At 43.0% G+C, this 14,833-nt stretch overlaps 1 protein-coding gene across 1 annotated transcript; it reads left to right on the top strand.

Annotated features, from left to right (window-relative positions):
* Positions 1 to 5,579: 5,579 nt before the first annotated feature.
* WNT9B (Wnt family member 9B) lies at positions 5,580 to 13,247 on the top strand. The gene is made up of 3 exons (XM_074891960.1): positions 5,580 to 5,829; positions 11,610 to 11,875; positions 12,771 to 13,247. Exons 1-3 carry the CDS (start codon positions 5,754 to 5,756, stop codon positions 13,245 to 13,247), a joined length of 819 nt encoding a protein of 272 aa, XP_074748061.1. The 5' UTR covers positions 5,580 to 5,753.
* The last annotated feature ends 1,586 nt before the right edge of the window (positions 13,248 to 14,833 follow it).

The following is a 14,833-nucleotide window of genomic DNA, read 5'->3' as shown; positions in this document are numbered from 1 at the left end:
CTCATTAAAAGTCTCTTAAGCAGCTGGAATGTGGCTGGAAGGAGATTAAAGGAAATACATGTATTTAGCAAAGTGCTTAGACAGAAAAGTAGAGAGAAATAAAAGTTTGAGAACCTTATTGTTCTTTCAGATTGCTAGCAGGTGTGCATTAATTCAAAGAGTTTACTTTTTTTTTTGGCCATATGATCTGTAGATAATAAACTCTAAATCATCTAGAAACGATGTGCCGTTTGCCTAACTGCAAATATCTGCATACTTTATATTTAATCTTGTAAGAATGTTCTTTTACTGTGATCTTGATCTGATCCTATGTTAGTTTTACCCTAATAAAACACAGTTATAGTCAGAGCCTGCAAGTCTCTACTCCTATGGGTAATCTTAGCTGTGTCTGTTACGACTCTGAGAGTGGCTTCTGCTCCCAGCTGTGCCACTGGTCAACTGCATGACCTTGGGCAACTCCTTTAATTTCTCTGCCTACGTATCTAAATTGAAAGTTATGTGAGACACTAGTTTTGAGAGTTTTGTCTGTGTACTGATCTTATGCAATGAATCCCGATCTCTATAGGAGCCTCCAAGCACAGTGGTATAATTTTTTCATGCTGCCATTTACATGTCTTAGGTAACGAGTGTTCATAGGAGGGAGCCTTTCACAGAAAGGTATATTCCAAGCAGCTTTAGTCACATGTCTTAGATTAAACCAATTTACTGCTTATTTTGTTTACTCCTCAATGCCTTCTTTCCATCTGGTTATTTTCATCCTCCATTTCTAGAGGAAAACCAAGTTACTTTGTGTGTTGCAACTTCAGAAATTCCCAAATAAAAAAAAAAAAGCAACAAAAAAAGAAGTATTAAGTAAGTTTGCCTGCACAACCAGCTATTTGTGTAGGGTCCTGTATTACCTCTGTCACAATTTAAAGTATTGCTGGATCCAATTTTAGAAAGTGTTTTTCCCATCAAGCTTTTGCTTTGCATACTGCAAAAGATGCATTAGACTTGGTATCTTTGCTCTGTGTGTGGTCCCAGGCTGTATTTTCTATGCACTATTGAGATTGCTCTGAAAATGTAATAAAATTCTTCAGAGGTTGTTTTTATTGTGCCTATCATTATCCTGTTTGAGTTTTCCACAAATATCAATATCCAACATTCTTCAGGGTCTGGGCAATGCCAATACCACTTTCTCCCAACTCTCACTGGCCACTGGCAGGTCACAGGACATCCTTCAGACAATCCCTGTCCAAGACTGTGGGAACAGCTGTCCTGGGTCAGACCACAGGTTCATGGAGCTTCACGACCTGGTTTTAACACGGGGTAATAATAAACGTGAAGACAAAAGCATAAGAAGGAAGAGGGTAGCAGAGAGTGATGCTCTCTCAGAACACTCTCCAGCTTCTGCCGGTCTGCACCTCAAGAATTTCCTGTGTCAAAGTATCTTTGTGTTTAATGGTGCCTTATAAATTTTGCTTCCAGGGTTTTGTATGAATGCATGTATGCTTTAGCATACCTAGTGTCCTGCAGTAAGAAGGGCTGCAAGTTTAACTACAGCCTCTGCACCCCATTTAATTTATTTTTAGTCTATCAATTAATAAGTTAATATAATTCCCCCTGGTTCTTGTATATTAGAGGTAAGAATAATCTTGCAGGTCAGTTATGATTTTATAACCCTGTTCTCCTAGCATTCCTTTTTCTCCAAGTGGAAATTGTGGAAGATTTCCAGTCTATCTATTTGTCTTCATACACAAATTATTTTGAAAATCTGTCAACTTGGCAAGTCCAAGCAGACTGTAGCATCTGGCTTATCCTTGGTCTTTCTGTTCAATGACTCCTTCAAAGTAGGTTTATGAGGCATGACTACTTTCTACAGAAGCTGTGTTGACTCTTCTCCACTCTTCTGTATTTAACCTTTGCCCACCAATTCTACTCTATTCTTAGAGTTTCTAACAACTTGCCCAGTACAGCTTTCTCCTGTTCTGTGTAGATCATCACATCTCATAAAAATTTGAAGATCTGTTTGCCACCTTTTCTCCCTTTTACACTCATGCAGTTTTAAGCCACATCTTTTGCACCACGTTTTCCTTCCGGAGTCAGCACTCCGATGTGAATACTTGGACATCCAGTGAGCTACAGAAGAGCACACAGTCTTGACTTTACAGCTGTTGCTTGAGGAAATGCATCAAAGCCCCTGAAAATCCTAGGGAAGTTCAGTGACCCTTAGTTAAATTGTATCTGCTTAAGGTCTGAATTTCTGACTTCAGCTTTCATCCTACGGGTCTTGCTTTGCCTTTTTTAGTGGTTTGGTAAACCACTAGACAAAAGCACTGTCTACTGTACCTTTTCCCCATGAGAAGGAATTAATGGATTTTAGGCCCATGTCCTAGCCCCTTGAGATGAGCAGTTTCTCTGTTTTATTCCCAGTTGAGGTCATGCTGTTGGACTCCTTTGGAAACAGAGGCACCAAGCCTCCACACTAGAGCTCCTGCTGCTTCTGAAGCCCCTGTGAAAAGGAAAGGCTGAGGACTGATCACATCTTTCGTAGGAAGGAAATGACTAGTCTAAATAATCAGTGAAGCTACTACTGCTGTCTCAAAAATATCTGACAAGGGATGAATGTCAGTTTAGCTGGGATGGAGGACACTAAAATGAGGATGAAGACTGGCAGGACAGGAGCTCTTTTTGTTCTGAGAAGGGATTTTGGGGCGTTAGGATGCTCAGCATGGGTGGTAGTTCTGTCAGTATGTGGACAAGCAGTAGCTTAGTATACAGGAGTTTAGTAAAATTGCATATGTGACTTTCAAGCAGTGAGCAATTTCAGTGGTGTTATATGAGGCTCTTAAACTCCTCTTTCCAGTGTCAATTCACTTTTTCTTATTTCTTCTGTCTGTGCTGTGAACTTGGGAAACTTTGCTGCATGGGAACACAGATACTGCATGGCAAATGGAGAATAACCACATCTTACATTTAACTCGTTAACAAGTGCACATCCTGGGGTGTGAGCGCTGGAATCCCACTACCAAGCAAAGTCTGGGTCTCTGGCTTTCTGGGTGGGTGCTGTTATTCCCCCAACTCACGTAACAGCAACACGTCTTCCTGAACACAGCATTGTCCCAGTGAGTCTGAACATCCCTAAGAAGTCAAACTTTTGTTGATGTGTGACCCTCTCCCTGCTCATGCTGGAGTTGGCACATCTTGGACTTCAGAGCTTGTACAGAGCATGTGCTTATGCACCCAGGGTAATACAACTTCAATGAACATGTATATCAGTTTTTAAGCATCACAGTGAGTCAGGCAAACCCAAAAAGCTTTCTCATCATGTGTTGATCTCACTCACTTGGGTCAATCTTTCGTCCCTCACCACAGTTCCTCCAGCTCAGGACTGCCATGTCCTTTGTGCACCGGCTGTTGCTGCCCTCTCTGTGGAGTGTTTGGTGCCAGATAGGGCTTTGAACTTTGTAGTATGAATTGCTCTCTGAAGCTTATCAAGCTGTGTTAATTCCAGTTTCTTGGGCTGAACCTAGCCCCAAATATCTGTCTCTGGTTCCAGTATTGCCTGTTTATTTCTTGGCTCTCACTGGAACATCTCATGTTTCTGTCCCCCAGTTCAGCAGTGACAACGGGATTAAGAGATTCTTCCCACCCACTTGGTTTCTAAAGTTTAATACTTGCTGTGTGATTCACAATGATTCCTTGGTTCTTGGTTCGTTTGCAGGTCTCTGGATGACTTCCATGTGTTAGTTAATTGCACTTGTTCCTAATTACGGACGTGTGAGTGCATCTGGAGTTTGTAGGCTACTGTGAGAACGAATGCAGAAGTGCTGCGAGGTTAGGTCAGCTGAATTGTGCTGTAACTCCCATGCCTGGGTAGAATGGATTGACTACAGAGAGACCTAGACATCTAGCTCAGAAATAGATGTCTATAAAGTATGTGGAGGACTAAAATCGCAGCTGCAGTGCTTGACTTGCATCCTCCATAATGAAGATTATATCCCTGATAAGAGTATGGTCTTACTTGAACAGTTGAGTGTTAGAAATATCTGTCTTTGGTGGAGCCAGGTAACTTTTCATTTTGATTATCTCTACTGATTAAAATTCTTTTCTTGTGAAGTGGAATGTGGAAGACAATGTGGACACTTGTCATGTTCACTGGCACAGACTTTGCTCTCTCCAGCAGCACAGACTGGCATTTGCTGTGCTGAAACATGCGCCTGGGAACAGGACCAGTCCGACCTGGTCAGATAATTTAGCTGTGAAAGAGCCATGCTTTTACAAGGAGCCCAATAATGGTGCAGAGGTGAAGAATCTCACTTCCTACACTGCTGTGGGGAATTGCTTGCTTGGCATTGTACCAGTTTACTAACTCGTGTCCATCACCACCTGGCTTGGTTTGCTCAAGCACTGAACTGTGCAGACAAGATGATGGAGAATCGCTGTACCACTGCTGGGGGTGCCAGCAGCCAGAGAGTCTTTGTAGACGCTTCAGAAATTGCTCCTGATTGCATCCCTCCCTATCCAGCTTTGCTTGTCTGACTCCCACGCTCACTTCATGCAGCCACGTAGCCCAGTTTGCCTCACTGGGGGAGAGGAACAAGAAGCAGGTGGCTCATCTGTATGTCCACATTGAACTACCTGTGGACTTGCAACGGCAAAAATGGGGTTTGGGGGGAGAGGTGTAGTCTGCATATATTAATGCTGGGGACAAGATGTGTCCAAAAGTAAAGGTTCTAGGACATTTCCATTTATCTGTCTGTTTTTTTGGGGTCAGGGAGTTGAAACACTCTGCGATTCTTACCTGCTTGGTAAGCAGGAGAGGCACTCCTGATCACTGTTGTGCAAATGCATGACTGTTCCCCATTTGTTTGCAGCCTTTAAATCTTGCATCAAAGTTAAATAATTTCTCTGTGTTTACAAGCATCCTAAAGATATTAAGGGAGATAAATTCTGGAAGAAAAATATTGTCTTGCCATGAAAAGTGAAACCATTTGTCTCAAAAATTTGTGACATTTTTCAGCCAAATTACATATAAACACATGTAAGTGCATTGCTGTTGCATTTGGCAATACATTGTTAGTTGACCTTTCCTTTAGTTTTTCAGCAAGAAAATGTTTTCCAGCAAAAGTCATGCTTGCTCTAGAAAGGTGGTTATTGATAATGTCTCTCTATTGGTCTTTCCTAGCTATGTCTCCTGGCATGGTGCCAGTGCACACAAAACCCTGGAAGGACGTGGTTAATGCTTTCTGGAGTTAGCACAGAGCTGTGACATACAGTGATCTGCAGCACCACTGAGTACAAGAGATCTCTGTATGTGATGGTGAATGTGCTGGGAAGGAAACAAAACTGCAGGGGTGTAAACATGTTCTCTGCATGGAGTCAAGAAAACTTCCTACCCAAGGTTGCTGGTGACAACACACAAGCGTTTCTTCTTCCTCCCCATAGGATTAGTCTGCTGCTTTCCCTTGGTGTGTGGTGGAGATGGGATACCCCTGACCAGCAGCTTTCTGAATATCCTTCCCTCTGATCACCTTTCCTCTTCCACGACTGCCCTCTTCCATACCTCACTGCCTTTTCTGCTTCCTTTCAGCTTGACCGGCAAAGAAGCTCTGACCCACTTCCCATCCCTGGGACCCTCTACAAGCTCTGCCCAGGGGAAGGTCCACGTGAAGCAGTGTGACTTGCTGAAGCTGTCCCGCAAGCAGAAGAGGCTGTGCCGGAGGGAGCCAGGCCTGGCAGAGACCCTGCGGGATGCCATCCGGCTCGGGGTCATGGAGTGCCAGTACCAGTTCCGCAGCGAGCGCTGGAACTGCAGCTTGGAGGGAAGGACCAGCCTGCTGAAGCGAGGTACAAGGTAGTCTTTTGTTTGCAGTATAAAATCTCACTTGGTGCCGTAGCCCCTGGAATATGCATCTCAAATTGAGCAAAGTGGGGCAGGAACCAGGCAGTGCAGAGATCATGTTTTGCCTAGGAATGGGAGCTGTGGAATTTGGGGCCTTTTGCCACAAAATATGCCTTATTCTCATCTTTCCTGCGCTGTTTGTCAGGGATTGAAAAGTAGAAGGAAGTTCACACCCTTGGCTTGTGGATTTTTGTCTGAAACCAAAGTTTCCTAGACTGACCATCTTCCTTGGCTGGCAATCAGGGATACGCTGTGAAAAATAAGGGTTAGTGCTTCATGTCAAGGGACGTTCTAAGAAAAGACTCTTGTTAGCTCTTGGGATATTTTTGTATATAAATCTCTGTTGTTCTCAAACACAGAATTTAATCCTGATTTGCTGTTTGAAAAAGCTATTTATCAACATTAAAGTATTTCAGGGCATGTTGACAAATGTCTCCTAAGACTCTTTCACATATATCTGGAGTTTCTGCAGAAGTTCAGAAGGAGTGTACAGAAGAGCCACTGGTTTCTGTTTCACAAAATGCTTTAGAGGAAGAAAACGTCCTGTAAATTCTGTATCTGAGGTAGGAAGGAGCATAATAAATCCTTCAAATTATAAGAACTTGAGAAAAATAGAATGAAGACAGACCTTATTTCTTAATAAAAGTTCCCAGAGCATGCATATAGACTTTACTAAACCTGTCCTCATCCAAACAGTGCCTGGCCACCGATTACTGAGTTTCAGCACTTTAATAATGTTTAGTAGCATTTACTAAGTTTCAGTCTTCAGTATTACTGAATTTCAGTCCTTTGATAAGGTTTAGTAACTTAATGTTTTTAAAAGGCCCTGAATAAGCCAATATTAACTTTGATGAAATTAAAATGTTAGTTTTAATTAACATTGGAATTGAAACATTTTAACATTTCCATTTAAAATTATCAAAATTTATTAAAGTAAACATTAAGTTAATATTCCAGTCAACCAGCACATGCAAGATCAGATTTACTTCACTGCAAAGCTTTCGTGTGAATTTTTTTAGCACACTGTAGAAGAATCTGTCCATGATCATTTTGAGTGACTTTCTGACATCTGTACCTTCATGAACCTCAAAGAACTTGAAAATGACAATTGAATAATCCTCATCTTCACATAGCTGGAAAACATTTAATTATCTTGTGGTGGCATGCCTCAACATTTCCGTGGACTCCTGACTGACAAAATAAAATATCACCTGTAATTTAAAACCTGTTTTGGCAGATGAGGATAAGTGTTTGAAAACTTTTATTACACAATCTTAAGGATCAAATGATGATTTAATACAGAAAAGTATGCTATATACATCTCCTGTATGAGAGGACAGTTGGCTGGAAGCAGTTATTAGTTTTCATTTTCCTTTAACTTGCCAATAGGTTAGTTTCTTTCACAAAGAACATGAACACTTTCAGCTGACACTTCTGATGTGTTTCTCACTTATTCTTACTGCTGTTTCGTTGCTGCCTTGGAAATTGTTGGTCAGACAATGGACTATGCTCCTTTCACTCAAGTAGTGATGAAGAGTTTTAGAAATGATTAAATCATTTGATATCACCATGGTCCTAGAGAAACTGTAAAGAAAACCACACCCTTTTTAACAGTATGGCCTTATGAGTGCAAGAGGGGAAAAAAGATCATGTCCCGGTGAGATGGTTCATTTTTGTAATAGGTGAAAAGCCACACTTAATTTGCAGTCACAGCTGAAAAACTGCTATGACTGATTCAGATCAGCTTTTCCTGCTTCTAGAGACACCACCATCTTTTTTTCCTCTAGTTACATGCTTTTAGTAAGTAAGAAAAAAATGCCAAGGGCTGATTTATTTTCACAGTCTGCACCATTTGTTGTTTTCCACTGGCACTCCTCTGGATTCAACTGGGAAGAAACAACTTTTGCATAACCTACAACTCTTCTATGACTGTTGCAGTCACTTATGATGGGTATTACTCTTCAGTGATCCATGGAAATAGTTAGATTTAAAATGATTCTGTGGAGAGACATTTCAAGCCATCTTATTGCACAGTGACTGTCTTTATAAAACGTTTGTAAAGCAATGATGATCTTTTTGTCCCCAAGGTGTGCCATAAAGGCAGTCAGTTGTGCTGGCGGTCAGGTAAGCAGTATTTCATCTCAGACAACATGGTGATTTGGGGAAAACCAATACCTATAGCAAACACAGCTCAGATTCAGTCACTCAGAAAAGTCCTTCTTCAGAAAGGAGCATGCTACAATCCTTCCATCCATGAATCCATTTCTCTGCTTCATGTTGGTTAGATTCTTTGACCTTCAAACAGTGGTTTCATTGATGGCATGAGGAATCTAGGAATGGTATAGCACAGGAATGGTGGCTCAGAGACATAGAATTTCCATCACTGGAGATTTTGAGAACTCAGTTGGACAAAGCTCTGAGCAACTTTATCTGGTGTTGGAGTTAGCCCTGCTTTGAGCAGGAGGTTGTACTAAACACCTTGAAGTCCTTCCACCCTGAATGTTTCTACAATTCTGTAGCTTTCTGGTCTGCTCTTTTCTGTTTGTTTGTTTGGGTTTGGTTTTTTGGTGGTGGTGGGTTTTTTGTGTGGTTGTGTTTTTTTTTTTTTCTTTTTTTTTGTTTTGTTTTGTTTTGTTTTGTTTTCTCCCCCAGAGAGATGTCTCTTCCACTTGCTCTGAAATGCTCATGCTATCTTTATTGTAGCATTGAAAAATCTTTGACCTTGAGTATTTTTCCTTTGGCAGAATCATCACATAGCTAAACTCCTCCCGTTATAGTTTCCTTGTGGTCTAGAGCACACCACACCACAGAACAGTGTCTTGCCATTGCAGCAAACGTCTTTCTGTATTTATAGGCTGCTGAGCTAACAAAGAATTCCAGAGAGCTCAGGGGAAGACTTGGACATGTGCAAGGTCCTACCAGGGGGAGCCAGCTTGCTTCAACATCTTGAAATTCAACTATGTGCTGGATGTTTACAACCAAACTGCCCAGCAAAGACATCTGCATTTAGATGTTCCCCCTTGCACCGAGTGTTCAAGATTTCATTTAGTCACTAGCAACACAGTCAATGGGGTCAGGAGAGTGACTCATCCCTAAACCAGACCCTGACAGCCTGGGCATTGGCTCCAGGCTCCGCTGGCTGTGGTGACAAGAGCTCCATTGACATGGTAGGAGGGTAGATGCCCAGGACACATGGAGAAACCTCTACTTAGATCTTCTCAAATTATGCTCGTTGGAGCTGATTGCTGCTCATTTGTGCTACGTCCTACTGAAAATCCAGCTCCAACAGCTGCTCTGTTGCTCATTGTTGTTCCACAAGGGCTTAAGGACCATTCAGTTTTTCCTTTACTCAAGTGATTTGTGAATTAAACAATTAAATGGTGGTCAGTCCTTATGACAAAGTAGATGGAAACATCTTAGACTTTTCCAACAAGCATTTGGCATCCTGGTGACATTGAACCTTTGCCATAAAAGGAGGTGGGAGGGGGGGGGGAAAGAAGGAGACAATTTGAAAGTGTGCTCGTTATCTTCAGTTACTGCTGTCTGCAGTGGCCTGACCACAAGCAATGGTCTCTGATTTCAAGTGGGTTGAAATCTGGCCAGCACTTACGTGGAGTGCCACAGAAGAAACCAAACCATCACTGGTCAGAAATAGCAGAAGCAGTGTGGTATTCCACAAAGTCAGATTTAGCAGGGTATGTGGAGCTGACTGGTACTTCTAGCTTTATATGGTATGGGAAAGTGTTTCTAAAATGCTTTCCTCTCTTCTGGTATCAGGATGTCAGCTAGGATATTGGGAATCTGGTAAGCATTTGGAGATTAGCTTCTGGAATTATTTTTCAGATTTAGGATCTCAAATATATCTTATCCTCTCTTAGTTCCTTCTTTTGGGTTAGCCACTGTTTGAAAATGTGTGAGCATCATGTTGCTATCCATAATCTGTGTCCCATGCCACCTTTTCCAAAACTTTTGATAGATTTGGTGACATTTTTTCGTTATTCTTCCAGTATACTGAGAGATTTTATAGAGCATCATCAACCAGAGACCTTAGTTGCAAGTTACTTGTCCCACCAACTAAAATGGTGAGTTAGAAGCAGTTTGTTGCTTGATCTCCTTGATCTCTTCCACATTTTCTTGACTCTCTCATCCACATCCATACTGTTGCTAGATCTTTCATCTAAAATTCTAGAATTCCGAAGGGCTCTTAGGAAGTCTCTATTGAAGTTGCTAATGCAGCCTCTCCATTATGTTCATGATTAGTCATTTTTTCATTCTTCTTTCTGATAGCTATCAGAAGAACTCTTTGCCCTGTTCTCCTGTCAGATTTATGGTGACCTCACTCGGATCTCAGCAGTCAGTGGTCTGATCTGTTATTACAGCTGGATGGGAATTCTTTGAGGGAAAAGAATGATGGAAAGATTTGAGGTTGGACTGGATGAATTCTAGAGGTGCCTTCCAACCTATACTCAAAGCAGGGCTAGCTGCAAGACTAGATCAGGTCTCTGGTTCTCTCTCTTCCAGTTTTGGAGGAAACAGATTTGTTTCCTTCTGATGTGGAAGGAAATTTGGAATTTTCCAATGTGGAATATTTGCTTGCTTCAATGTGTTTTCTTCCAGGCAATGTACAAGTGCTCTATTTTTCATAAACCAAGATTTTTTTGTTTTGGCCAATCTTATCCATTCCTGCTCACCGAGCTATTGATCAGTCACCTGTCTTTCTCTTCCTAGCAGTACTTCATAAATTGTGGACTTGTTAAGCAATTTTCTGTTAATAGTTTTGTTTTCTGCAAATGAACTCTACAGGACATATTAAGATTTTCCCCTGGATTAAACATGAGAGGAGATAAGTAGTCAAAATATTTTGGTGTTTAGGTCAGGTTTGTGTCAATCAGGATATTCTGGAACTTCTGTGGAGCTCATCAGTGTCACATCAACATACCCATTCCTATCTGATCTCATGTCTTCAGACTGAATTTTTATGCAGGCACTGTACTTTCTTTCCTGGTTAAAATGTCATGGTGTGTCATGGTCACATATGTCAGAGCAAACATAACCAAGCTGGGAAGCCTGCTTTAGGAAGGAAAATAACTTCAGAAAGCATCACCGTAGTCACTGGGAGTAGCTAATTTACATGGAAGTCAGAAAACCCACCCATGTGTGGGAGAGTTGTCCTTCTTGCCCATTATGTCCTTCAACATGGAACCTTTCCCAGTTAAACTACATGTGATCTTTCCATATGAAATACTACTACTGTGCCAACATAGTCCTAGTTAAAAACATTTTTAAATAACAGGTCAGATTTTAAAAATATTTTTTAAGCCACAACATGGTTTCGATGACGGTCTCTATTCACACCTGTCAGCTCTGTGGTGAGGATGAGGACAAATGGAGTTTCATGACTGTCGCTTTTTGCAGTTGAATATTTTCCCAGGAGTGTTTGGCTGTTGCCACCCATCCGTTGATCCATGGCTGGTTGCCTGTCTCCATATTGAATCAGTCGCAGTCACCAGGAGAGACCAGGGTGTTACCGTACCAGTTACTTGAAACATGATATTGAGTTTCTCTGCTAGGAATGGTGTGCAGGTAATGGAAGAGTTTTGTCTCTGTATTTCTAAGTATTGCTCCTGGTTTTAGTTCATGGACAGTCAGAAGAGCCAGTGAGGTGGATGAATACCTTATTTTGCCTTTCCTGCTCCTACCCTTTCCTAATCTTTCGCCTGTGCAGGTTTTAAGGAAACTGCCTTCCTCTATGCAGTGTCCTCTGCAGCTCTCACCCACTCCTTGGCCAGAGCGTGTAGTGCTGGGCGCATGGAGCGCTGCACCTGCGATGACTCCCCAGACCTGGAGAACCGCAAGGCCTGGCAATGGGGCGTTTGTGGAGACAACCTCAAATACAGCACCAAGTTCCTGAAAAAATTCTTGGGTCAGAAGAGGATTGGCAAAGACCTGCGGGCCAAGGTGGACATCCACAACACCAATGTTGGCATCAAGGTGAGGAGCTGCACTAGCAGGCCTAGAATGAAGTTAGGACTCAGCGCAATTCTAACCCATCCTCAACTGAGGCTGTTTGTGAGAGGGGTATTCACTGCTCCTACTCACAAACCAGACCTGTTTACCTGTGTGTTGTGGACCTTACAGTACTGAGAGATCCCTGGAATGTCTCCTGAACTCTGGTGTGAGGAGTTGCATGTTGAGTGGCAGAGTAGCATCTTGTATCCTCTGGTGTTATCAGGGGCTGAGTGACAGCAATATGCAGCACAGTAACGGCTGTAAAACTCAATGGCTGAATTACTCCATGGGTTATGCCACAGCCACAGGGAGTTTTGAGAACAGCTAGAGCCTCAGAGCTGGTGGGACGTGTGAAGTAGATTAAAGGTTGACACTCTTGAGGTCAGTTAAGAGTCTGCTGGTGATTTGCTATAGAACTAGTCATGTCACAAGTTCGGGTCGGGGAGACCGTTAGATCAAACATTTTGGCCTGTATGTTACAGGCTACTGACTTATAATTGTTTTTCTATTTACTGAGTCCAACTACTTGTTCAATTAGAGCACTGTCTTCATTTGAATATACCAAAGGGAATCCACCATGCTGGGCATACTCAGTTTTATGGTTGACTACTCCTGCTATTCCAAATAGGCTTAGTAGGAATTTCTTTAGTATTCAGCCATTTGTCCTCATTCAGTCTTTCTACTCTCTGGCTCATCAGTCAACTTTGTAGCCATTCCTCTGTTTTGGTTTTTTTTTTAGTTTTTCCTCCATAAAATAGGAGTAATACCAATAAAACTGAAGTACTTCCAGGCTGTCTGCAATCTGAGGTGTTGCCTCTACCCAGAACTAGGCTCATGGTCCTGGCAGATAATGACTCCCACTTCTCTTCCTCATCAGGCTGTGAAAAATGGTCTCAAAACCACATGCAAGTGCCATGGTGTCTCCGGCTCATGTGCTGTCCGGACATGCTGGAAGCAGCTTTCACCTTTCCATGAGATTGGACGACTGCTGAAGCTGCGCTACGATGATGCCGTCAAGGTCTTCAGTACCACCAATGACGCTGTGGGACACTCGGAGCTGGCTGGCCCACAGAGACACAGCCATTCTCCCAAGCACCCCGCTTCGCCCCGCTCTACTGACCTGGTGTATGTGGAAGACTCCCCCAGTTTCTGTCGTCCCAGCAAATACTCCCTGGGAACTGCTGGGAGGACCTGCTCTCGGGAAGGCAACTGTGACAGCATGTGCTGTGGACGAGGCTATAACACCCAGAGCCGTCTGGTTACCTTCTCCTGCCACTGTCAGGTGCAGTGGTGCTGCTATGTTGAGTGCCAACAGTGCATGCAAGAAGAAGTGGTCTACAGCTGCAAGCAGTAAAGACAGTGTTAGAGGGTCAAGACACGTCCTAGAGTACAAGGAAGCAATAGGGAGAGAGAGACATGATTCTCTGCTGTGGGGTGAGGGCAAAGGCAAGCACCAAAATGTCCAGTGCTCCTATTATCTCAATGTTGAGATCCTCCGATGTGGGGAGAGCCTCTGTATGAGGGGTGAAAACCAGAGGTTTTGTCAGGTGTCAGATCAGGAAGGAGGGACAGAGAGTGGGGGTAATGTGGGGACAGCAGAGACACTGAAGCAGTCAAAAATATCTCTTGTGAGCTGAAACTCGTACTCTCGCCTGCAGGAATATCCCCCTCCTCCATTCCTCACTTGCACTTATGTAAATGTGTTGGGGTGGTGACACTGAAACACTGAGGGCTTGCGCCCTGGTTCCTGGAGAGAAGAGAATTAAGGGACTGGGGAGGCAACTAATCAGAGACTGGATCCTGATGTAGCAGGGACGGCTGTGTTCCTGCACCAAGGCAAAATGACTCTGGCAGCGGGGGATTTTCAGTGCTGTTCTCTGGGAGCTAGTTGAATTCTTTCTGCTTTGAACTCAAAGACACATTGTTGAGTAGTCTCATTGTGATGCAAGAATTGTGCCTCAGAAATACCCGTTTACAAAGAAATGGAGCTCATGTCCATCATCTCCCAGGTCTATAGTTTGGATGTTAGGATCTAAGTGGATTTTAACCACGTTTTAACCTTGCTGTAAGCAGGAGACCTGGAATTGCCTCCGTTACAGTGCATGTATCCCAGGAACTCAGCTGAGGTCTGTGAAGTTACCCCTCTGCAGCATGGTGTCTTGCAGGGCGTTATTTTATGGTGGTGGATCCAGGGTGATGGTGCCAATAATGCATCTCTCTTCCCCTGTCCTAATCAAATTATCAATTATCTTTTTGTCTTATGTGTACCACTCTGCCCTGGTGCCCAAGGTGCATCACATCCCACAGTTCTGCCCTGTGCTAATGACAGGTGAAACTTCTGAAACAGAATTAGGAACCACAGGAACTGGGGAATCTTAAAAATTTGCAAGTCATGAGTGACAATCTCTGCACTGAGAAGTTGGATGTATCTAGGCAATGCAGGCATCTGGCACGAGAGAAGGTGACCTGGGGGAAGGAGCACAGTCCATTACAGAGTTGTGATCCCCTGATTTACAGTCATGTTTTTCTAGTTAACTTTTAAGTTGAACACAACAGAAACAGCCTGTTTTGTTTCTTTGGCTGTGTTTTAGAGAGCAGTTTTGGGAATGGCACTGAGACATTCCCTGACCTGGCCACCAGGTACACATAGAAGTGTGTAGCACAACCTGTCTGGGTCTCGAGGTGTGTTACAGTGCTTGGCAGTGTATTTGCCCACTCCAGGGCTTTTTCTGGTTAATCCTGCAGCAGCAGTTAAAGCATTTATACTGTGAGAGCTCTGGAGAGTCCCTGAGTTAACAAAGCTGCTGTATTTACTCGGTCTTGGTAATGGCTATAAACCAGCAAGCAGGATGCCTGTGTGGAGATGGGCTGGTGCTGAAAAGAATACTTAAATCCTTAAGCTCAGATCAAAATTCATTGGCAATGTACCGGATGAAGATG

This window comes from Strix uralensis, chromosome 22 (genome assembly GCF_047716275.1).
Source record: "Strix uralensis isolate ZFMK-TIS-50842 chromosome 22, bStrUra1, whole genome shotgun sequence".
NCBI classification, from domain to species: Eukaryota; Metazoa; Chordata; class Aves; order Strigiformes; family Strigidae; genus Strix; species Strix uralensis.
Note: the sequence above shows the minus strand (reverse complement) of the source record. Positions and strands in the feature narration are given on the sequence as shown.

Excerpts from the sequence above, each read along its gene's own strand:
- WNT9B (XM_074891960.1), top strand. The coding sequence starts at position 5,754 with ATGGAGTGCCAGTACCAGTTCCGCAGCGAGCGCTGGAACTGCAGCTTG. Across the intron at positions 5,830-11,609 it reads GACCAGCCTGCTGAAGCGAG|GTTTTAAGGAAACTGCCTTC; the intron begins GTACAAGGTAGT and ends TCGCCTGTGCAG. Across the intron at positions 11,876-12,770 it reads ACACCAATGTTGGCATCAAG|GCTGTGAAAAATGGTCTCAA; the intron begins GTGAGGAGCTGC and ends CTTCCTCATCAG.